The sequence below is a fragment of the Centroberyx affinis genome, unplaced genomic scaffold (genome assembly GCF_046629955.1).
Source record: "Centroberyx affinis isolate AG114_WGS23_722 - 3 ecotype Tasmania unplaced genomic scaffold, CSIRO-AGI_Caff_v1 ptg000376l_1, whole genome shotgun sequence".
Taxonomy (NCBI): domain Eukaryota; kingdom Metazoa; phylum Chordata; class Actinopteri; order Beryciformes; family Berycidae; genus Centroberyx; species Centroberyx affinis.
The window spans coordinates 101,436-127,901 of NW_027279045.1; the positions used below are offsets into that span (position 1 = coordinate 101,436).

General features: G+C 41.1%; 1 protein-coding gene across 1 annotated transcript in view; it reads left to right on the forward strand.

Annotated features, from left to right (window-relative positions):
• gucy1a2 (guanylate cyclase 1, soluble, alpha 2) overlaps positions 1-2,516 on the forward strand; it is a 43,641-nt gene extending 41,125 nt beyond the window's left edge. Inside the window, exons 8-9 of the mRNA XM_071515890.1 lie at positions 1,027-1,181; positions 2,297-2,516. Coding sequence (XP_071371991.1) covers positions 1,027-1,181; positions 2,297-2,516 — 375 coding nt within the window. The remainder of the gene's footprint in view (positions 1-1,026; positions 1,182-2,296) is intronic.
• The last annotated feature ends 23,950 nt before the right edge of the window (positions 2,517-26,466 follow it).

A 26,466-nucleotide genomic window follows, 5' to 3' on the forward strand; every position in this document is an offset into this window, starting at 1 on the left:
TCACCCCCCCATCTGTTGTTGCCATGGCTACCTCGCAGTGTGCTGGCATGCACTGAGTGGCGTTGGTTACCTAGGTGATGAGATGCTGAAGTGGATCATTTGAAATCTACTGGGATCCACTGGCATTTGTGTGCTTGTGCGTGCGTGTGTGTGTGTGTGTGTGTGTGCGTAATGACTTGTCCCCAAGTGGATGGAATCAATAGTCAGTTGAGTGGCACTGAAGTGGAATGGTCATATTGGAATGATGGCTATATAGCTAACGCTCCGCCTTGAGGCATTTATAGATTCATAGTTTATCCAGATTGTATTATGGGCTCCATGTTCCTGTCCTATATCTGTTAGCGAGAGAAACTGGCAACAGTTTTGTAACATTTCCCTCCCTGACATCGCTATTTCAAGACTCCCAACATTCTAAAAATCAGCTGGCACAGAATCTCAGATTAGTCAACAACAGCCGCGGGGCAGCAATATGGAACTGCCATTCCCATTCAACGGTGCAATGCATTTCTGGTTCAAAGCAAGACAGCGTTTGCACTGCAGGAAGGGCTGAAAGAATGGAATGACATGTTCCAAGTTATGAACATTTACAGCATTGTAAAGCAGGTGGTCAGGTGTGTTGTGGCACCATTCAGTATGTGACAGGTTCAACAGGTTGCTCAGATTTTGCTTGCATTGTTTACAAATCTTCAGAACCAGATAAAAAAAGATATGGTCAGGCTCACTGTGTTTCTATTCTACGTAGTCTAGACGCAATCCAGCCACAGTGCAAATACATGAAGAGATGATGAGGGAGAGTGGGAAAAAGCAATGCAGACACAGATTTAAACAAATATAGCCACAGGAGACGCATAACCTCCATTTGGACATTTGAGCTGTTGAGGAATGAAGCATCATCAAACAGAATACCTCTATCTGAACTGTTTGAAACTCACAGGTTGTGTTATTGCTCTACCTAATCTCTCTCCCCTTTTTCTCTCTTCCATCTCCTTCCATCCCCCTTCCTCGTTCCCTCCCTCTCTCCCTCAGCTAAGAATAGGTATCCATACAGGCTCGGTGCTGGCGGGCGTGGTGGGGGTTAAAATGCCACGCTACTGCCTGTTTGGGAACAATGTGACACTGGCCAGCAAGTTTGAATCTGGGAGCCATCCAAGATGTATCAACGTCAGTCCCACAACTTACCAGTGAGTGTCTGCACAGACTGTACACACATGGACACACAGGCAACACAAACACACACATCCGGGTAAAATATTATGGACACAAGCAAGCATATATACATGAACAGATTCACATAAACGTGCGCACACACACACACACACACACATAAACAGTGACTTTGAGAGATCTTACTACTGCCTTTCTGTCACTTACTTTCCTCTGTCCTCTCTCTCTGCCTTTCGCTCAATATTTTTCTTTTCCCTCTCATTTAATCTTATTTTGTTTTTCTCGTTCTCTGTCCTCACTGTTTTTCTACCTTTCTCTCTCTTTTTCTTCCTGTCTCTTTATTTCTGTCTCTCTCTTTTTTTCTGTGCCTCTAAACCATGAATGATGAGTAATATAGGTTGCCATGGTTACCTCACTGTGCGTGTGTGTAATACATATATATGTATATGTACAGACATATAATATATTACACTATATAATGTATTAAAACATTATAACATATTTAGTATAATATAATCTGTATAATACTAAATTACATATTCAATATGTATTTCTTTGTACTTTGCAGCCCGCTCCTTGTTACTACACAAAACTGTGACAATTGTTAGGTGTGTGTGCGGTTGTGTGTGTGTGTGTGTGTGTGTGTGTGTGTGTGTGTGTGTGTGTGTGTGTGTGTGTGTGTGTGTGTTTGCATGACCAATGACTAATTATGTTTGCCATATTGGGTCTTATCTCAGTCTAAACAAAGCTGTGTTACAACAGAGAGATTAAGCTGTGGACACACACACACACACACACACACATACACACATACATAGAAACACATACACACAAAACAGGATTTTTTCTGTTATTTTCAAAGATGATGTAGTCATTCGTGTGATTTAACGTCTTTACTTTTATTTTTGTCTTTCTCTCTTCTCTCCTCTCCTATTTTTGGTTCTTTCTTTTCTCCTCACTCTTTTCATCAACTATTTATTTTCCTCTCTTTTCTCTTTCTCCTCTCCTTTTATGTCTCCTCCACTCTTCTTCTCTCCTCCTCCCTCATTTCATCTCTTCCCTTTTCTTCTACTTTCCTCTGCTCTTACCTCCTCTCCTGCCCTCTCTTCTCGTCTCTTCCTCGTTTTCTCAGGTTGCTGAAAGACGACCGCTCTTTTTCATTTGTCCCTCGTTCGCGGTTGGAGCTCCCAGACAATTTTCCCAAAGAGATCCCAGGAACGTGTTACTTCCTGGAGGCGGGGACATCTCACAGCCACGCCTCACTGACCAGCTCCCGCTCCGCCCCCCCAGCCTCTATGAGGAAAGTCTCCTACAGCATTGGGACCATGTTTCTACGAGAAACAAGTTTATAGGTCCCATGTACAGACTGGGATATATGGATATTAATGATGTGATAGGCTGGATTCAAACCTGTGGGATGCCCTGAACATGCGGGAAAACACACACACACACAGATCTATGGATATGCAAATGCATTATGTGAAAGGTTGGATTTGAACCTGCGGGATGGCCTACATGGGCGAAACCAAACATATGCTCGCTCGTCAAAGGTGAAAACAAGATGCCCTCCTGACCAAGGGAGTTTTGGCTTGCAATTCTTCAGGCAGGGCAACTGTGCTACATATTCTCACATGGAACTTTCATGAGTTGCCCGACAGTTGCCCAAGGAAGTTTACTGATGGGGAAATCAGTGGAGGAACTTAACTATGAAGCGTTACCTAGCTGCATTCCCCAGTCCCAGACTCAGCTCCAGACTGAGCTCCAGCCCCAGCTCTCTCCACTGGTCCTCTCCCCCAGACTGATACCCTAACCCTAGTCTAAAGGCAATGATGCAGGGGCAAACTTTGAGAGGCTATCAAAATGGCCAATATCATCATCAGCAATGGAATTGGGTAAATGGGTGATGTGATAACAAAGCGGGCAATGGAGAACCAAGTTTCATGAAAAACTTTTTGAAGATGGCAGAATTGCCTCAAAATGTTTGCTGTGTATCATGGCCTCTTGCACAACGAAGTCCACCATTGAAGAACGATACCAACCCCTTCCTCCCTTTCCAGCTGTCCCCCAGTCATGCCATGTTTTACCAAACATACGCCTAACCTCTGCTGCTCATGACATCAATCCTTCATCCTTGAACCGGTTGGATGGGGCTGGGGAGAGACAGAAGAGAAGTATAAACAAGGAGATGGGTCTGAAAAAGGGACATCAAAGGACAAATGCCAAAAACACTAATGCTAAGCTGATCTTGGAGCCTTTTCTGCTTTTAACCCACAGTGAACTATAACCATGGACAACAACAATCTAGCCATTTCATTGCAGGTACTCTGTTTAGGACTGAAAACTACTCCCAGCTCAGTGCCTTTTTACTGCTCAGACCAGGACAAAATACAAGATGAATCCATTTTGAATATTTGAAGAAAAAAAAAGAAAAAAAGACTTGAGGAGCGCTTCATTTATCTTATTTTAAAAGCTCCACTTGTTTTAAGATATTTTTATGACATTTCTGCATAGTTAGATCGAATGCACTGGAGAGTAACAAGAAGGATTAGAGAGAGGGATTGACATGTCTGTGCCAAAGGTTATGAGTCACATTTAAACCTGTGCTGTTGCAAGTCATGGCATGCGCCTTAGCCCACTGAGCCACCAGGAGTCCTACAGCATCGTCTTCAATATTGAAGCCGTCACAAGAGTCTGGCAAGATAAATCAAGCGCACCTCAGGTAGTTCAAATATTTGAAATTGGATTCAGATATATTTTTGTCCAGATCAGCCAATACTACACACAACATAGTGCATACTAACACACACACACACACACACACACACACACACAGTGCACAGTACGTACTAACTGACACGTTCACATACATAATCTTGTTTAATTACAGTATCTAGTACCAGATGTAGATGAAAGTATATAGCCCCATGCTCATGTAACCAGTGGGATTCAAATTCAAGTCAACTAGTTTGGATCTACGCTTTATTCAAATATCTCAGGCCTTCCAGATCTCATGTCAGGGAAGCTCTGTAACCCAGACGTGGGGAAGTCAAGTGCTGTGCTTTTATGGGAGTTTTTGTCAAAGAGCATCTTCATGAAGCGTCTTACAGTGGGAAGGAAGGGTAGAAGTTTTGTTTTGTTGGATAGCCTTTAGATACTTTAGAGACTTGGCACATTTAGGGACATGTTTATTAGTACAACTAATTGCCTTGCCATGCTGCCACTATTCCTTATGGCTGTTGACATCACATAGGTGTCCATTCTTACTATTTAACAGTCCTGTAACAGCGACACCCAAATATTTGAGAGTTGACATAGCTGGCTGTGACTTTAGAGCTCAATACAAATGGCTTTAATATTATCAGAAGTGCCCAGAGATTGGAATTGTTTGTCAACAACTAATGCAGATGTGTGCCCTATGAGGCACACATTTGCGTGTCCCGATTCAAACACATTATTGATGATCAAAGAAAAATACAAGTAGTTATGGAATAATCTAGGTATTTTAAAATCTGAATAAATGGTACTACCTGTGTTTGCCAGCCTTCTTTATATAAAAATCAAATCAAAGATAATAATTCTTTCAATTCTAATCTGCTAGTAATTATCACAATATGACAATAACAATAGTAACTGACAAGGTAAGTTCTCTGTTAATACTAGTTGCTTCAGAGAGGGCAAAAAATGTAATCTTCATGTTTGAGTGCATTTGGTTATCAAAGTGCAACAGGCCTTTTTTGCCATTGGGAAACTTGTTGCAGAATCAACCTGATAGAGACTATATCTCCAGCACATTTTGAGACAGCTTTCAAACTCAAAAAAATCATTAAAAAAAAAGAAAATACAAACAGTATAAGTTGAGCGGAAAGGCAATAACATGTCGCAATCATGGCAACTGAGATAATGGCCACTGAACTTGTAGAGTTTTCCCTTTGGCAATGCAGTTATAACGCCAAGAATATTATGCTGGTGTGAAGTTGCTCTAACCATGTTGGTATATTTTCAATGGCGTATTAGGTCGACGAGGGTAGCAGAGGAGAGTTGGCAGGTTCTTGGAAGCATCCAAAGTAGAATTTACATAGCAACCGAAAAATCTGATCATTAACCTTTTATGACACGGATTTATTAATAGAATAGGAATGAAAGATCTTGGTCTGATCTTGGTTATATTGGGTTAAAAATCTGACTTTCTCTTCCTTTGTAAAAATCCTTAATACTAATGCTGCGCTGTGTAGTTTTGAGAAGGAAATTCCTTACAAAGTCTAGTACTGAGGAAGCAAAATGTCCCATTAGAAATACTGGATCCTCAGTGAATCAGTGAAAGCTAGAAAGTAACTGTGTATTCCAATCAGCATTTATTTTTCTGATACCCAGCCCAAAAATATATATATATATATATATACACACATATTTACAGTATATATATATATAATGTAGCTTATTACTAAGGTCACATCACCTGCATATTTCTAAACACATTTTGGAGATACTCTGTTCAAATACTGTCAAATTGATAAAGTCCTGTTTCCTCCATTTCCTTATTTATGAATAGCAGAGGGACACTAAACAGACTCTCTGCTGTAGTCGTTATGGACAGCAGTGGAATAATGGATTATTATTTTTCAACAATTGTTACAAAGTTGCTAATATATGTTGAGAGCATCTCCAGCAGTGACAAGTGTCTCCAACTCTTGTTTCCATGCATTTTCTTACTTATTCTTGTCTCTTCAGCACCAGCATAACAAAGTAATGTGCCACAGTAGAGGTAGGCAGGGAGGAAGGAGAGGTTTACAAGTGATGGAACATTATTGGTGTAGTTCTTCATTACCATTAATAAATTCTAACAGCCATCATCAGATTCGTCATTCTCTTTGATAGCAATAGCATCAGAAAGCCTAAAGGCCTCTCTCACTCACCATACAGTATACTCTCTAATGTCTGTGATACATTTTAGCAATGTAAATGGACAATTTAGCAAACAAATAAAACCCACTATATATTTTTTAAAATAATTTTGTTCCATATCCCCCACAATCTTATCCATGTTGATGTTGTCCACTTTGCCATTGCCCATTTCAAAATTGCTTCAAAATGTTCTGTGTATCTTATGGTAGCAGCACTCTCTTCTTCAACATGCTTCACTCTCTGTCCTGTCTCTCAGAGTATTCTATGCAGTATATGGGAAAGGTCAGTTTACTGGTGAAATCAGAACTAATAAAAGACTAGACAACAACGTTAACACATTAAGATAAATCTTTGTTCATTGGACAAACATCGGGAGCAGTTTTTTTTTTCCTCAAAAAATTTCAGGAAATAAAACACGAATAAAATGTGTGTATTAATTTGATTTCTCCCTTGGGCTGAGTGCCATTGCATGGTAGAATCTTTAATGCTATTGAAGGCCCCAGTGCCGCTCTCTAAAAGTTGTCATTTTTATCTGCTGCTAAAGTAGAGGCAAACTAGGACTGCTGTCTAGAGTACAGATCCATGGGAGTCCATTGAGTTAGTGACTTCCTCAAAATCTGGGCCAAACTAGAGGACATATCTAGAAATTGACTTTGAACTATTTAAGTTTCAGTCATCTCTTTTAAGTTTCAAAGGATACAGACACTTTTTTGTAGGAGCTTGTTATGCCTGCTAGAGAGAAAGCAGCATAATTTTCCTCCATATTTTTATTACTTTGCGACTGGGAGAAAAAGGTGATTGGACAGTTTAACTTCACACCTGTTGCAACAAAGCCAAAATATTTATTGTGACTACTAGGTCTATGACATTCTATTCCGCTGACATTCTAGAGAATCAGTATCTGGAACACCTTCCTTGAATGTCTGCACTACATTTGACACACATTCATGTGTTAATGCGTTAGAGGATTTCACCACTTTGATAATGATCTACCTACCGTCTGCATGCCTGCCTTGGAAAAATACCTCCAAACTGTCAAATACACTTGAGAATGGTTCAGCGAGTTTGCCAAGACCCTGGGGAAATTTCCCGATGTCATGAAGCCTTGAGAAAGTGGATATGAATAGTCTTTATTTTCCCCTGATGTCAAAGTTGAGTGTCTTTTTACCTATTCACCGAGGTTTGAAAGATCAGAAAGGCCATTTACTGGATATTAACAATTTTTGGAGAGGTAGCTGAAGTGTCCTTAGCGCTCTTTCAGCCTTGGGTGGGCAAATTAACCTATGATACATCAAAGGTAAGTAAAAATAAATGGATAAGCTTAGTGGGAAAAAAGAAATAATAATGATTTGATGTTGCTGAAACAATGGCACACAGAGGAGCAGGTAGAATATGACAAATACAGTCTGACATGCAACATATACAATAAGAAAACAAACTCCTGAGATGGTGTTAAGGATAAAAATCATTCTAACTACATGACAAGGCTTTTCTCTGTATAGGAATACAGCTTCTTTTTCGCAATCTTTATTGAATCCCAAAAGGTAACAGGACAACACAACTCCTGAGAAATCACAAATTTCAGTTTCCTTTGACTACAGTATTAGCAAGGGCAAGCAACATTAAAGCCACTGTTGGGGTACGTTTGTGTGTCTGTTTACCACACAATTGATTCATAGCATTACAATGAGCTTGTAGCTTATTTCTAAATAAGGATAAATTATACATGAGGACTTGGCAAGCTAGGTGAGCCGTTCTGGAGTGTATTTGACAATCCTTAGCCTGGGGTTGGGCTATTTTTCCAAGGCAGGTGTTAACATGTAGAGACGTGCAAATGTTTCTAAGGCGATAACTATCAAAGTGGCGATATTCTTTAATGCATAAATGCATGAATGAGTGCATAATTAATTTAGTGCAGCATAGGTGTACTGGAGATGTCATTTACACTCTAAGTCAATGGAAGGTGTAGCCATTGCAGGTACTGGTTCCCAAGAATATTGTTGTTTGTGGACCGTTATATGAGGTCAAACACACGCACACACACACACACACACACACACACACACACACACACACACACACACACACACACACACACACACACACAGTTAGTCGCAATACAACTGAGCTGTATTTTCAGTCAATCAACATGAACATGACAGTTTTCCCACTTGATGTCACTGGTGGCGCTCATTTGTTTCCCTGTGTGTTATTCACACATATAGGAGGTTTTGGAGACAATGATTTCAGATGTAATCAAACACAGCAGTTTTTTTATTGCTAAACTATAGATTGGGATCCAGGATGGGTCATCAATCTCTTGTCTCTTTTCTCTTTCCCTGCATAGTAAGAATCATATTCTCATGAGCCTAAGGTAAGAGACTTAGTTTCTCATTTGGGCGTCTGGCTGGAAAAAAAAAAGAATTATAAAACTAGGCCATACAGCGACACATAGATTTTGTCTGGGCACAGTCAACTGAAATTTAATGGCTCAATCACCATGTTAATCAATGAATCCGCCTAGTCATGTTTGTGACTAATTACATCGGGGAAGCCAAATACATACATAACTCCATCAACCATTGTCTGTGTGTTTGCGCATCATGTGTGCTCGCCTGTGTGCGTGCATGTGTGTGTATTTGTGTGTGTGTGTGTGTGTGTTAAACTGTATAATAACATATTGATTTCACCAATGTACAAACAAAATGACCTGTTTAATAAAGGCCTACCTGTAACAAATATGTACAATTTAGATCTATTTAATATATTCAAACAGAAAAACAGAAACTGTAAAAAAATTATATATAGCATACTTTTTTGGTATAATTCACAAAATGATAAGACTTAATTTTTCACGTTTTCCATTGTTTATTTCCTTCTCTATTTCAGTCAGTTACTTTCTGTGTGTCAGTGTGTATGCCATCTAAAGCCAGGCTGGCTTTCCCAAAATGCCAGTGTCCCGCAAAAACCTCCCATCTCCAAAAAAGGCAGCCTTTCACAAATTGAGAAAAACCGTTTGATTTTTCCATTGACACCCTTGTAACATTTTCATTCTACCATGCATTTTCAATGTTTTTCCTAAGAGCTGGATTTATAAAACATTTTCTTCAAGCAAGTGAGAATGACAGGTGTCATTTTTACTGAAAAATAAAACTGGTTATATGTGAGATACATGGTTTTTGCAGGACATTGCCAAAAATTATCTTGCTGCTAAGATCACCTTTACCCCCACTGACTTACAATGGCTCTAAGCTGATCATAGTGCTAAGATGGGAAACTGGCCCCTACTTTAACATTAGCCTGGTTTCAACGGCAGAGTCAAACACGGTTAAAGCTTATGATCCATGTCTGGGGTTCCCAAGCATGTCAAGACCCCCAAATAGATGCACATTAGACCCCCAGCTGATAAGACTTTGTAGGGACACCCAGCTGAGAAGATTGTTGTTGTTGGATAGGAGTTTTGTACAAAACTGTTTGTACTGTCATTTTGTGGAACAGTATTTCCCATAACATTCTCTCAGTGGCTTAACGTCAAATTAATAAAATAATAGTTAAATTGAACTATTCCTCATTATGCTGCGGGTCCTCGGACCTCACTTTGGGAACCACTGATCTATGTCACTGATTCCTTATTTTTTTTGCATCTTGTTACGGACACAGGTGATTCATCAGCAGAGCTTTTGAGCTTTGACAACATGTTATAAACACACTGAGCTGACCCTGGACATGAGCCCTGTTTGGCCCTGTAGTGGGAATCAGGTGTGTATCTGGAAGAGGCTTGATGAGAGCTGTTGGTTTCTGACTGACATTAAGGGCACATCTTCTGTCTTATATGATGTAAATAAAAAAACACCAAGTATCTTTAATAAGGAAGAAAGACTGTGGTTGTTATTGTACGTACGTGTGTGCGTCTCCTTGCATGTCTGCATATGTGAGTGCCTGTGTTTGTATGTCTGTGTTTGTGTGTGTGTGAGAGAGAGTGAGAGAGAGAAAGAGAGAAAATGTATCTTGCATTATGCATGGTCTTTCATTCTTTCCCCTTTCTGGATTTATCTCTGTGCTGTGACACTTTGTGCGATAACAAAGCTTATTTTTCTCTGCACTATAGCATTTCAAACATCCCCAGAGTTTACACTTATCTATCGAGCGTTTGAGTCTCTGTGTGTGTGTGTGTGTGTGTGTGTGTGTGTGTGTGTGTGAGTGCGTGCGTGTGTGTATATACATGCTTGTGTATGCATGTGTGTCTGCGTGTGTGTGTGTGTGTGTCAGATTGAATAGATACTGATACACAACTACAACTTTCCCCAGAGGAAGTTTTCAGTCAACAGGAGAGTTATGAACATGCAATACCAATGCTTTTTTCGACTTAAACAAAACACAAACTTTGGTGGAAAACGAATGAAAGGGGGAAAGAACAGAAGACCTTATGAGAGAGCAAAGACAAAAAAGAAAATTTAAGCATTCTTACAGTTTCTTGGTGTTCAGCATCTATTTTTGTTCACTACAGCTTAAATAATGTTTTTACGGCAACTGTTGTGGAACAGTACACGCTCTTTTTCTGTTAACTGTTTAGCACTTGAAACAGCATATTACATAACCTGACTTTCCCCAACAAATGTCATGCACTCTCAAACAGCTGGGTGCAAAGTGTTTTCCCTGATCCTCAAATCTGTTTCACAACAGTAAGGTGTCTTTTTTTGCTCTCTGTGCCCACTTGATAACCTCTTTTTTACGCACCTGCTCTCCCTCCTTCTGCAGGCAGTTACTCTAGGTTAGTGGAACAGAGGATGATTACTGTACATCAGATACTGTGTATTGGTAAATGTCCTCCCCTGTTTTTTTTTTCTGGGAATCCACTTGTTTTTCAGTGTCACTCCCTCACCTCCTTTGAATCCCCCTCAGGTTGCTAAGTGATGTTATGTGAACGGTTGACCATGGGTTACTGGAGTATGGGAACAACAGAATGGAATCCTCCACAACACTCTGTCATTAGAGAGAGAGAGGAAGAATGAGAAAGAGGAAAAAATAAACAGAGAGAAGCCTGAAGTGAAAGAGATGACATTCCTCCTTGTGTTCCTGAGACTCTGTTTCTACTCTATTAGTACCTACACCTAGCTAGCACTGAGTAGGATCCGCGTCTGCCTGCAGAACAACCTGAAGAACAACCTGAGGCATGGATTCAACAAGGTGCCGAAACTTTCCAGAGGGGTTTTGTTCCACGCTGACTTTGTCAGTGCTGCCCTGCATGGTATGGATCATGCTGTTTACCCCAAATTCTGAGGAGCAGAAGGCACAGGGCCAGGTTATGTTTTCCACTCTTCACTTTAGCTTCATTTTCTTGTTCTTAGCTGACAGCAGTGGAACCTGGCTTGGTCTCTTGGTGCTGCAGCCCATCCACCTCAAGCTGTGATGAGCTGTGCGATCTGAGATGCCCTTCTGCACACTGCTGTGGTACTGAGCTGATTCTTCTCTGACCTCTGTCATCAGTGAGGCACTTTTGCCTACAGGACTGCCACTGACTGGGTGTTTTTTGTTTGACGCACCATTCTCTGTAAACTCTATAGACACTGTAGTGCAACATAATCCTAGGAGGTCGGTCGTTTCTAAGATGCTGGAATCAATAATCATAAAACGTTCAAACCCGCTTATAAGTCACGTGTGTCTTGATCTTGTCTGCATGCTTTATAGTTATGTTTTATTTATGTGTGACTCACTGTCTGTGCACAGACAGGGGGTTTGCGTAAACGGGGAGTACATAATAAAGTGGACAGTGGGTAGTTTGAGCCAACAACAGATGCATTCCAACTGTGCTGATAATTTCCATAAAGCATGGCTAGTCATGCAGTATGAAAAGTGGAATCGGTTGCCATGTTAACTCATGGAACCAGCAACTTTCTTGGTTTCTCATGTGTCTTATTCTTATGTATGTACACTGTGTAAAAACCTTTCAGACTGTTGTATAAAAGCCATGACAGTTGGCTGCTCCTCAGACCTATTGCATCACCACTATACCCATAGTCACAGTAAAGAATATCCTCTTGGGTTTTATTGCTATATTATAAGACATACATTACAAAAATGACTGATTCTCTTTGCCCCTAAGCAATGCTTTCTGTCATTTAAGTGTTTTGGACAATTTGTGCATTTTGCATGTGTGTGCAGATTTTTTGATGGGGAATGAAAGGAATAGCAGTAATTATGAAATGCACCGCCTTTTGTTGACTATAGATTTATACAGCAAAGTAAAATTTACCTGTCAGTAAATCTGAACAGGAGGTATCCGGGTCTGTATCCTTCCCTTTCTCTTGCAATCCCAGATATGGGCCCAGCCAGTGACATTTTCAGTGATAGTGTACATTTCTCTCTCTTTCTCCTCAGTTTCAGTTCACCCCTCACTGTTCTGTCTTTTCTGTTCCTTTTTATCTTCCCTGCTCCTCATTCCTCTATGCCTCTGACTCTCCATCCTCTCCACCTCCCTTTATCTTTTACCCCACAACCTCTCCTCCCTCATCCCCCCATACCCACTGTATATGCAAATATGTCCCCATTACACTAATTGGCTCTGGGAGGTTTAAATATTTCACGTGGACCATCTTCACTGTACAGGCGGGTGAGTATGGGCTGTGGCATAACATTGTACTTGCTAACGTGCTAATGGAAATCACACACACACACACACACACACACACACACACATGCACTCACACATGCACTTATGTATGAACGAGTGAACAAAGGTCATGTAATTTACACACTGTGCCTGTCGTGTTAGCCAAATGAAGCAGGGCTGAATTATGAGGGCACTGACAGTATTAACAGTTTTACAGGGAGTTATGAGGGTGGTGTGTGTGCATAATATGTACTTGTGTGTGTCTGTATGTGTGTGACAGAACCACTCCTTATCAGAGTGAATTATGCAGTCATTATTCATGGAGGCATCTGTAGAAGAGACTTTGTCTGAGGTGTGTGTGTGTGTGTGTGTGTGTGTTTGTGTGCGTGCAGACTCTGTACTGAAGAACATAGGGAGTTGTTGAGTGAATGTTTTTCTTTCCCGTTGGCCTTTTTCTTGAAGAATCTCTTCTCTGAGACTGCTCATGCAAAGAGCACAAGATTTACCATCTCCCTCTTATTTACTGGTTCCAATATAACTTGGTTTCTGCAGTTTTGGATGACCAGCATGAGAGTTGGACTGACTTGTCACATCACAAACAGGTGACAATGGCATGTCCAATTTGTGCTATTGTCACATAATCCAAGGAACGCAACGTAATATAATTAGTGTCTACAACACATAATCTGAATTTCAGAATTGGTGTTCATTTCACAACATTTTATGATACTCAATAACATTTTACTTTATTTAAACCTGTTTATGCAATAGTTGGATTTGGTACATGTATAATTAAATTTTTAATCTTTTATTGGAAGAGGCAGAGTAGATGTAGAGTAAAAGTTAATGTCTCCCAAAAAGGAAGCAATCATGGAGTGTATGAATGCCTCAAAACTGTAATTTATTACAGTACTGGAGGAAAACAAAATATTAGTTTGTCTCAGCATCTCATAATGATCTTCAACATTCCCAGTAGTTTGTTCATAATTTCACTAAAATTATCACCAAACAATCTGTAAATCCAACAACCTGTAAATCCAGAGCGTCTGATAGTTGAGACTCTCTGGATGGACAGGTTCTAAACTTTTAAACCACAAAATCTCCATCCCATTCATTGTCAGTGGAGAAGCTCCTGATTTTTCCTCTTGATTGCATTTCAGAAACTTGTCTCTCTGCTGTAGCTTTGGCAGAAAGTTACTCATGATCCTGGATGTTGATTGAAAAGTCCAAGGTCAGTTAAACAACATACAGTTATGTGCAATCTGTTTTGATGGAGTTTCCCTTTGCATTTGAACAAATCTACCACAGTGGGTTGTGCAGGATGTAAACAATGCAGATGAAGATGTATGAAGGAAGAAATGACCTTCACCTTCCCTGTGCCTGTTGTTAGGTAATAAACTGTCAGACTCTCTGGCTGAAGGGCGGGTCCATTGACTCACACACACCCCTCTCACACGCCCACACTATCACTCTGCCAGCATGCCTGTGTGTGTGTGTGTCTGTATCTGTGTGTGTCTGTAGCTGAAACAGGCTCTGATTGGTGGAGCAGATACAGAGTCCTGGTCCATTATGAGGTCATGATCAGAAGAAACACAGTGTCAAGCCACGATTCCACCACTTGAGAGAGTGATAGGCACCCTGGGATGGCATAGACCTCATCCTGCATCATGACTAGATATTTTCTATGTGAGTTGTAGAAATATTTTCAAACACTAGCCAGTTTTATACCGTGGCTGAGAATAAGAGTCTTTGCTGCAGGGCTTGATTAAATTCGCAACAGCAGCTTGTTTTTTCCCAAGGCACAGCTGAGTGCACGAGGCAAATTCAGGTCAGTCAGTCAGTCAGTCAGGTAACGCTTAGTGAGATGTGTCGCTTTGTGAGATGGCCTCTAGAGGGCGTCTTTGACTAAGAGATGGCCTCTCACCTATGGGCTAAATGCCACATTGAGTCCCATACTGATAATGCTGTATTGGATCTCACACACTGAGCCACACTTTTCGCTGTCAATTTACAGACATCCACATCTTCTGCTGTCCTGCAAACCTTAACGGTAGGTAATGTTATTACCTGTGGTATGTGATGTTAGTGGAATCTGTAATTTAACCGATTAACATGGAATAGGTAATTTAACCGATAAACATGGAATAGGTAATTTAATCGATAAACATGGAATAGGTAATTTAATCGATAAACGTGTCACGCTAGTCGTGCATTGCTCCCACACTGAGCCCCACTCTCTGCCGTTAATTTACATGCATCCATGTCTTCCGTTGCCCTATAAACTTTAACGTTAGGTAATGTTTTTACCTGTGGTATTTAAGTGACGTTAGTGGAATAATTTAACCGATAACCGTGTCGTTATGCTTCAGTGCAGTGAATTGCACTGAACACTTGCGCCGTGGGTCTGTACAGTACCTGTGCTTGTTTCTTTTTTTTTTCTTGCCACTACTGGAACTACAACTACTTCAGCAGTAGTAGTTTATTTTTTTTTTTTGCTTTTTCTGGAGCTACTACTCCTTAAACAGCAGCAGTAGTAGTAGCAGCAGCAGCAGTTTTGATTTTTGCTATTTCTGGAGCTACTCCTACATCAACAGTAGTAGTAGTAGTAGTAGTAGTAGTAGTAGTAGTAGTAGTAGTAGTAGTAGTAGTAGTAGCAGCAGCAGCAGCAGTAGTTTTGTTTGTTGCCACTACTGGAATTACTACAAAAGTAGCAGCAGCAGTAGCAGCAGCAGCAGTAGCCTTGTCACTAGGTGAAGATGTGCCTCTCACATTATTTACCTGAAACGTTGTGAAGCTGAATATATCTAGTGGGCTTTTTATACTCCAAACTGGTACAGCCAATAATGTCAGCAGTCTATATAGATTGTGATGTGTTGTAACTGCAACAGGCTCTGATTGGTGGAGCAGATACAGAGTCCTGGTCCATTATGAGGTCACGATCAGAAGAAACACAGTGTCAAGCCACGATTCCACCACTTGAGAGAATGATAGGCACCCCAGGATGGCATAGACCTCTTCATGTGAGTTGCAGAAATATTTTCAAACACTAGCCAGTTTTATACCATGGCCTGAGATCTGTAATGTTTGTGATATATGAATTTGGCATTATAAAGGATATGTTATAGAAAAGATATCTGGACAATATCCTATATAAGCATCTGTGACGGATCAGATTCCCCCGTATCCTCTCCGTAAATGTTACGGATATGTTACTGATCCAAAAACTTGTATACCATTGGATCTTTCCGGATAGAGGCCCTTTTTGTCCAGTGTATGTGCATGTGTGTGTCCATGTAGGAAAGTGTGTTTCTTAGTTGTAGATCAGTAAAGAGGCATGACTGTCAACAATAAAACGCTGTGCGCTCTCATTTGTTTTCTCTCTACATCTGCCCTCTTTCTCCATCTTTCTCTCTTCTGTCACTCTCTACATTTTTCTCTGTCTCTCTTGCTCTCTTTCACATTACTCTCTCCCTCTCTCATCAACTTGCTCTGTCCATTTCTGTTCCTTCCTGCTCATTCTCAATCTCAGTCTCTCGCTGTCTCTATTTATCTCTCTTCACCGCTTTGTTTGAATGCCAATAAGACATTTTCAACAGAGTATAATCTGAATTCATACAATATCTCCTCATCTTATCAATATCTCCTTATCTTACTATATTTTCTTACGTGGAGCCCCTACAACTGTTATTTTTAATGTATAAATGTATTTGATTGAAGATTTGTTTTCATTATGTCACTTCACTTGGGTGAGCGATTGACAGAATTAGTGATACCCTATGGCATCCAAACAGTTTAAAATGCATTCTGATGCTATAAAAGGCTTTATTACATTGCATCACATTGTACCTCTGCTTCTGAATGGCAATTAGGTTATTTAAGTTGAAGAAAAGCTTATGTCCAAGTGCAACTCTTCAAGATATTTGTATTATTGTATATTTGTTAAATATACATGACCAAGTAATTCTTGGTTCAAGGTGCTTTAAGTGAAATTGATGACAGATGGAGATGAAGAGACTGTATACAAGTCAAACTTCTCATGCGTTTATTGCTTGCTTAATAGTCAGCAATCTACGACAAGAAACATTCCATATATCCTGCCTTGCTCTGATGTTTTCTACCAGGGTCAACACAGTGGAAAACAGATGAGCTGGATAGGGGATTAGTGTTGATCCATGCAAATTAAAAGATTACAGAGGCAACCTCGCAAGGCCGTGTGAGTGGGATGCCCTTTGTGCAAATCTGTGTGTGTGTGTGTGTGTGTATGTGTGAGCAAGTAAGTGTGTGTATGTGTGTGTGTGTCTGTGTGTGTGCTTACCTTCAACCCTGCACTACCACCTCCCATGTAGGCTACATGTGCCTCTTTACTCTTCTGTATGCATTTCTGTGTGCATGTATGGGGATTTGGTTTCTGTTAATCTTCATGGATGAGTAATACATGTGATGTGATGTTTTGGGACTGTGACTGTTTACTTTTCCTAGAAATCTCTGTGGCCACCCATGGTTAAATCCTGGTTGATCTCAGAGATCAATATATAATATCTCTGGGATAGCTCTTCTACCTTGGGGATTATTAGATACACACCATTAGCACCAATGTTACAGGAAAACCTAATGTCCAGTATCCTAGAAAGTTTGGATTACTGTTGTAATCTGGCCTAACAGACTGGAATAGGACATAATTTGTCTGAGGATTATATCTCTGTTTTCCTTGGAGCGGAGTAACTCAACACAGCACAAGCCTACTGTCCTTGTGGGATTTTATGATTTGTTTTGCTACTCTGTGATCGTTATTACCACAAACATTTGAATCTGCAGTGGCCTGGTTGAAAAAAAGCCCCCAAAAGAACATTTGTATTGCTGCCTGTGTTTATCTGTGGGGAAAAATGCAAGGACTGACAAAAAATGCGAAAGGACAGTTGGTGCTGATAAAACTGCATATTGCTATAAATTAGCGATGACTCATGAAAAGTGCACTCATAGTATGTAATTTTTTAAGTGTGTGTGTGTGTGTGCGCATGGGTATTGCTAGGAGCTGCTATGGGAATGTGACTGTACTGACCTCTATAGAGGGCCTGGTATCTACTGTAGAAGGCTCATTACATTACAGTAGATGTATTACCATTAGAAGCATTGGAACCATTTGGTAGATAAACATGAAAATCCAAATACCTGGAACCATATGGCTTTTATCATCTTGCGTAAGGGTCTGAAATGAAATGCTATTCCAGTTATTTTAGTCATCTGAACAATATGCCTTCATTGGACTTGACATACACATAATACACATACACAGGTGGGCTGGCAGGGTGATAGTGTGGGTGTGTGAGAGGGGTGTGTGTGAGTCAATGGACCCGCCCTTCAGCCAGAGAGTCTGACAGTACCTAACAACAGGCACAGGGAAGGTGAAGGTCATTTCTTCCTTCATACATCTTCATCTGCGTTGTTTACATCCTGCACAACCCACTGAGGTAGATTTGTTCAATTGACATCCAGCAACATGATCAACTTTCTGCCAAAGAGAGAGAGACAGTTGTATTTTTTACATCAGAGTGACCCAGTGTGGCCTATAAAGGTTCGAGACAGATAGATAAAGACAAATTCTGGATGGTGGATTTTCTTCAGCTCCACAGACAAACTGTATCTCAGTGTGTGTGTGTGTGTGTGTGTGTGTGTGTGTGTGTGTGTGTGTGTGTGTGTGTGTGTGTGGGGGGGGGGGGGGGGGGGGGTCGGGGGGGGTCAGGCTTTGAAGTCAGTCCAGGACTGTTCAAAGGAACTAGCAGGACACAGATACACAGCTGATGAAACATAGACAACTCCACATGGCCAAAGTGTGTGTGTGTGTGTGTGTGTGTGTGTGTGTGTGTGTGTGTGTGCGTGTGTGTGTGTGTGTGTGTGTGTATGAGTTAGGGATACACTCTCACTAGCGTCCTACTTCCTGGAACATCCTGTAACTTGCACTCATTAGTCACTCATTTAGACCAATCAGATTGGTCCATAATCTAATCATTCCGCATATATTATGGGAGCAATCCATTATTACTCCTAACCTCCCGCCTATTAGAGATGAGACACACCACCAGCTGTGTGTGAGTGCGTGTGTGTGTTAGGCTGAGAGAGAGAAAAAGGGAGACATTGTGTGTCTGTGTATGTATGCCGGTGCACATGTATCATGTGGATGTTACTGTGCGCTTGTATTGTGTGCATGTGTGTGTGTGCATGCATATGTGTGCTCTGTTTAACATGCCTCCTAATAAATAGCCAACTTTTGTTAAGTGAGAGGAAGCTATGTCAGAAGAAACCGGGTCACACTGACCCAGCACTAATAGTCAGATCAACCTACTAAGACAACAATAACTCTGGGGGAGCTGCTCTAACTTGGCTTTGATCACTGATGACTCAGAAAGGCCATTTGTCCTCATTTCACTGCAGCCTACAGTATGTGTGTGCGTGTGTGTGTGGAAGTGTGTGTTTGTTAATATGCTATCATTGCTCTTAATGTTGAGGAAGAAAAACCAAATTGAATCAGCAATGGGAGGAGAAGAGGAAGGAAGGGATGATTGCAGGAGGTAGGAAGGAAGGGAAACAAAATTTTTACGTTTTAGGCATTTGGCAGATGCTCGTTTCTGGTGATTTACCGCAAGTGCAACTGTTAAATTAATTTAGGTGAATCGAGGGTGGAGCAGAGGACAGTTTGAGAGATGAGAGGGAAGGGAGCAAGACAGGAGGAGAGGGACGAGGAGAGGAGAACACAAGAGAATGAAAAGGATGAATGGGAAGGAAGGAGTTTAAATGGAGGGAAGGGGGGAGGGCTAGAAGAAGGAAGGGAGAATGCATGAAGAGCAAAGCAACAAAGTGAGGGTCAAAATAGAGAAAGTGGAACAACACACACGCACACACACAAATATACTTTTGCTAGGATTACATCTTGACAGACTCTGGCTTGAGCAATCCCGACATACTACAGTTGCAGTAACTATTTTTTAGGGAAAAGACAGCTGGAATGATATAATCTCAGACACATTCTCAGACAGTAACAAAAATGTCTCCAATATTCTCCAAGGACATCATCAGTTTACAACAGAAATCACAAAGGTGGCTATAAATCATATCTAGATGATAGGGAGAATTAATGAGGAAAGAACTCTTTTAAGTGTATAGTTAAAAGATGATGGGGATTTCAATTGATCATCATAAGCATTAACTTCAGACTATTTATCTGAATAAGAGATCCAACAAGAAGCTTTGACGACACCATAAAAGGTGTGTGTTGTTTTCAACACAGCTGTATGTGTGGTTAGGAACAGCACATGAAAAGCCTTCTCATGCCTTAAGATCTGCCGAGCTGAACTGTGGCCCCCTGTAGCTCAACAGCAGCAGGTCACCAGGTCCAACACTCACCCATAACACATCTTAACCTTTGCTGGCCAAATCATCCCCCTTCTCTCCTCACTCTCCTATCTGGATGTCAAGTTCAATTCGACCGTCACATGCTATTTAAAGAAAACATCCACCCTAAAACACTTTTGGCAATGTACCTTACATTTTGCAACAATCAGACAGGGAGAAATCCATCGTAGAAGAGACAGAGACACCAATGTCTCCACTGACAGTAGCCTCAACAGACCAGAATGCAATGCAGCCCTGTTTTGGGTAAGGGGCCCGACTCTCACTTTCTCTTGACTGGAAAAACTCTCGCTCTGCTAGCGCTGTCGCTCTCTCTCCACCTATATGTATAACCAACAGCTGAATAAAGCAACTTCACGCCAGTTATCTGGGGTTTGTCGAAAGTCATTTTGGAAAATATAGTAAATCACTAACTGAAGTGGAGGTAGATAAGGAAGGTTGAGGGAACGTGTGCTACACCAAAAAAAAGTAAATTACAACACATCAGCACAAAATAACTCCTGGAATGTACTGATGATAAATTGCTGATATCTAACAGTGTAAGAGTATCAGAGGTTGGATTCTTTAAAGAACACGTAATCTTTGTAAACACTTCAAGATCATTTACAAACTTTATTCCACTCCAATGGGGAATTCATATTTCACAATTAAGTGTTTCATTTGGGGGAACAGAACATCTGCTACCTCTGTTTTGTCCATTTCGATATGCCATTTTCATTGTTTGCAGGGCAAAATACTATTTGTAACGTGTTTTCCTTCCTCCTGGTCCTCAGTGATTGGTCTACACAGCTCCCATTCACATCTATACGATCCTACCCATGTAAATGTGTAGCCCCATTTGTGTTCTGACTCAGTATTGGCTGATTTATCTGTCCGCAGAGAAGTCACATGCATCATTTCCTAATGCTGGACTGTAAATACTGTGTGTAGCACATATGCAATTAAAATGCAGAGATCAGTGTGATCAGTGCAGTGTTTTTCTGTGTTGTAAGTCACAGGAGTTAGCACCCATGTTGTGACCACAGTGTAATAATATTACCCAAGAGCCACAGTGACACGTCTCTTTAGAATTCAAACCCGCTCTCAACAAGCCTAACTAATTTTTACAACAGTGTAATGCAATAGTCCCGGATATTAATTTTCTCTACAGATAGATTGATTACAGCATAAATTCACCAACAGGAGAAAAAAACATGAGGTTCATAAATCATATGCAGATTAAAGTGAGAACATGGGATTGGAATGTGTCTTCTCCATCTTTCCCTCTTTTCTTCCTATTCTCTCCTTCTCCTCTATTGCCTCTTCTCAGGTTCTCAAGGTGCATGTACATACATGCAGGCACATACACACACACGCAAGCACACTCATACATGCATAAACACACACATATTGTGTCGTGGCCATCCACATACACACACACACACACACACACACGCACAGAGTTTAAAAACAGTTTGACATTAAACATTCACCCGGCCTGTTTGACATTCGACCTTTGTGAACTCTTTCTATCCGTCTTCCTTCCTCAGCTGCAACAACAATCCAACAATTCTCACTCTGTGTGTGTGTGAGCATGAGTGTGTGTGTGTGTGTTCTGCATGTGTGTGTACGAGCATGCCTAAAAACCTCATGCGTCTGAAGAAAACGATGGGAATTTTTACTTGTTTTGATGATTTTCAACCTTATATGGTCAGAAGAGGGGGAGGAAGGTGTGTGAGTGTGATTCTGTGTGTGTGTGTGTGTGTGTGTAGTTGGCTACTGAAGCTTTTGGCTATTTGAAGCTACTGCCTTCAGCTCTAATCTTATCTACAGTTTCAGAGCCTGTGACCTGACACCTTGATGGTAAAGGAAATGCAGAGATAACCCCCACAGTCTTGAAGGTCAAATACTTGCATTAGCTTTGAATCATAATGTCCCATCTGCATTATTGAGTGTTTAAGTTTTCACATCCCACAGAGTAACAATATCATGTTTTTAACTTGTTTTTCACCAAATTAAACTTTTTCAATTATCTAATTTCAGCAACATGTGGAAATTGTACTACTGTTTGTAAAGCTACATTACATTAATAACTGATTTTTGACCAAAATGTCAAATAAATAAATAAAACCTTACAATTTAAGTGGTAATCTGCAAGATCCTTAAAACTGATAAGTGACCATTGCTGTAGTGTTTTTGCACTTCACTTCAAGCAATAGCTTTCTGGGAATAGGTTGAAATCGCTGTTGCATTATATTAATCAGCGACAGAGTAGCAAAATGGACATTTATTTACATGAAAATGCCGCTGAAATGTTGTGCAAGACACCGAGAAGTGGGGGGGGGGGGGGGGGGGACCAGGGAGAGAAAGGGAATGAAGAAGGAACATGGGTGAGAAAAAGTGAGAGGGGAGAGGGGAGAGGGGAGAGGGGGAATGAGTTGGGTAAAAGAGGAAAAAGAAGAGACAGACATTTACCTCTCATATAAAGAGAAAGAGAGCCAGAGGGACAGAGAGTGGGGGGTGGGGAAAAAAAACAAGAGAAAGAGGACAGAAGTGTGTGTGTGTGTGTGTGATTCATATTATACCTGGAAATGGCACTGACTCATAAGGGGGAAGTGTGAAAGCAAGGGATGAGCAGGGAAAAGAGGGCCAGAGAGATGGAGGGAGAGAGAGGAGAGGCATTTGAGAAAAAGAAAAAAAAGATGCAAAATGTAATTTTCATGTTTTAATTGCAAATGAAAAGAAATCTTTGACATAGCTAACTACTAACTATGAAGATGGAATTTCTCTCTCTCTCTTTCACACACACACACACACACACACACACACTCTCACACACACTCACACACACACACACACACACACACACACACACACTTACACACATACAGCGTGCATTTCCAATGAGTGCTCTAAGGTCTTTGTTCTTCATTAAGCAGCCTAATTAGTTGATGCTTGATGCTTTCGTGCATTATTGCACTACATTCCCACTGGGACACTAATGTGTGTGTGTGTGGTCTTATGTGTGTTTTCATATCTGAAATATCTTTTCATCCAGGAAAGGTTGCTGAGCATGTGTTCGTTTTTTCAGCAAAGCTCTGCTTCATATTCACACAGTCTAACACATTCACATCTGGGAGCAGGATGGATGGTAAATGCCTTGCTCAAGAGCACCTCGATGATGGCTGTAAAGGGAGAAGACGTCTTCATTTATTCACTTTACCCACCCACAATTTCCCAGCCAGTCCAGGGACTCGTTCTCCATTAAGCAGCCTTATTCACACTCACATAGTATTCATATTAACAACTCTACAGAATGCCATACATAAGAACAAAAATTCTCCAGGCATTTAGACATGCATTGTAAAAAAAAACACTTGCTCAATATATGCTCAATATATTCATGTACAGATTCAGATAACATATGTACAGAATGTGCTGGTTTGGATATGTACATAAAATGGCGGATGCAGGTACCTACCATATGTACAGAAAAATTACAATGTGTAAAATACATGCGTATCATTGTCTGTTCTCAACATCCCTGTCTTTATCAGGACATGGAAGGAGGTAACATATGTACAGAACACACACAGTAAAACTGAGGTCATGCTGATCTTTAAAGGTGAGCTTATTTGCATCTGAAACTTAAATTTAATACAATAATACAGCAGCTAGTATGTGTGCAGTCCAGGAAGCTAAAGCTTTATGATTTCAGCCTGTGCGTCAGTGTTCAGGGCAGACGGTGACAGTCACAGCGTGCGTGAATCAGGTTCTAGTCAGGCTCAGGCTCTCTAAATGCTGCCACACACACACACACACACACACACACACACACACACACACACACACACACACACACACACACACACACACACACACACACACACACATCATGCATGTGGTGCTCTCTATCTGTATGAAGGTAAGGCCTCTCTCTCAGTGAGTGTGTTTGGATGTGCATTGTGTGTGTGTGTGTGTGTGTGTGTGTGTGTTTGTGTGTGTGTGATGTCCATGCCCTTTCTCTCCTCCCCTAGGGTCAGGTTTATTTTTGGGGCGACGCATTATGGCTTGCTCCCACAGGACACACACACTGTCAAAACAAATCATTGTGTGTTTGTTTATGTGTTTGTGCATGTCTCTGTGTGTGTATGGGGGGTGGGTGTGGGTGTAGTAGTTTTTTGTGATCAGCATATATTTATGCATACAATGCATGTGTGTGGCGGTGGATGGATTGGTGTGCTTTGGCTGTGTGTGTGTGTGTGTGTGTGTGTGTGTATTGCCAGCAGACTCTATGCACAGTGCTACCCAGCTGATCCACTGTCTGTCTACAGACTGAAATTTAGCTGAAAAATTAGAATGCACACTTCCTTATGTGTCATGGAAATATTTTATTTTAACCTAGATGGCAGCCACAAAATTGTATAATAATTAATAATGTTGTCATGGTAACATGCATTATAGTTCATCTGTAGTCAGAGCAGGACACTCAGGCATTTGCAGGTGCATTCCCAGTTGCATGACTGCAGCAGTAATGTTCAATCCAGTCAATGATGCCTTTGTCATGGAAACAAATCAGACAAAGCCCACTGAACCTCAAGGGCAACACCAATGGCCATTTCCCTGACAAGATTATCATTCGTTCAGTGGCAACCACCTTGAGTGTACCAGCCAACTGAACATACGAGAATGATTTGAATTGGAATGTGTGTTCTCTCCATTCAAATGCATTTTGCATTAATTCTGTACTAGGTCCTATCCATACTCTAGAATAAAGGATGGGGACAGTAAAGTGACCATACAGGGAGACAGAGCTAGAGGTAAATATCCTAGTGATCATTTTAAAGAAGCTGGTGAATTTTTTGCATATAATGGGGATAAACATGGCTACTGCATATCTGTTGTACCCCAATTAAGAAGCATGACTCTGGATGCCCAAAATTATATTTTATGGCTCTATCAATAAATGGCCAGCCATACATGGTCACTGCCTCACAGTGACCATACTACCTCATACTACCTCACTATATAACATAATATATATAAATGTATAGCTGGCTTGAGGAAATAACATTTATTCTGGAGGACAGGTGCAGTGCAACTGACCGAGACCAAGGTCTAATCCAGTGTGGCAGTTATGACGTTAGTCTCACGTTGCTCTGACGTTAATGCCGTGTGTGTGTGTTTATGCCTAAAGGTGAATTGATTTTGTGCACCCATGAACGTTCTCCGGCACTCACAATCGGCACTGACCAGTTTCATGTGGGGTGCATGTGTGCGTGTGCGTGTGTGTGTGTGTGTTCATGGATTGTTTCAAAGTTCAACCATCGATCAAACCAATGCTGAATAATTCAATGAAAGGCTAACATGCTCTGCTGGATGTGTTGTTAGGGGCAACAGGTTAGTGGGGGGAGGGGGGAGGGGGAATCATTGGACACCCCCCCATCCCCTCCCCCTCTCTCTCTTTCTCAGTCTTCCCTCTTTCTCATTAATGCGTTTCTTGCTTATCAGTCTTGTTCTCTCTCTCCTCATGTTGTCAATTTCTATCTCTCCATCATCCTTCTCTAAGCTCTCATTTCATCCATCTCTCCTTTTCACCCATATCTCTCCATCATTCTTACACTCATTTCTTTTTCTTTTTCCATCCCATCTCCATTATGAGTCTGAACATCCATTTCTCTCTTCATCTCCCCTTTCCTAACCCCATTCCATTTTTTTGACCCCATTACTCTCTTGCTCTTTCTCTTTCATGCTCACGGTCACCTCTATCTCTCTCCATCCCCTTTTGTGTGCGCATCTTGGTACACAACAGTAGGACAGAGCTCGGCTGTACTTGCTTGAGTTTCCCACTCTAAGTGTGACGCAAATTCAAAATGGCTGCCGTGGGAATAAGATTCATGCGACTGTATGTAATATAACTTGATGATGGACATGTGACTTTGGGAGGAGAATGGGGAGGTGGAACAACGTGAAGGGCTGCAGAGAAAGGTGGAGAGGTGTGTAGGTGGTGGTGATATCCCTGAAGGAGGAGTGCAATAGAGATGGATGTGACCAATTCTTATACTGGGGAAGAACGAAAAGGTTTGGAGACCTGAATGTCAAAGTCTGCACTATTGTGGGGAAAGTAGATTAGTGTAAGAACCTCCCAAACTTTAGTCATGATGTCCATTTCGCACAGATTCTCTCTATGATTCAGTCTCTATCAAACTGACCAAGTTGTATACACAACAGCAGCCCTCCACATTGATCTGTTAGCTTTCAACACCACAGAATTTGATACTTATTCTGAGCCACAACACTGTCGGTCTCTCTTTGCCCCTATTTCATCCTGGATCTCTTTCTCTCTTGATCTTGACTGTCTCCTTTAAAGATGTCGTTCCCCTTCGTCTTTTCATGCTGCCCCCTCC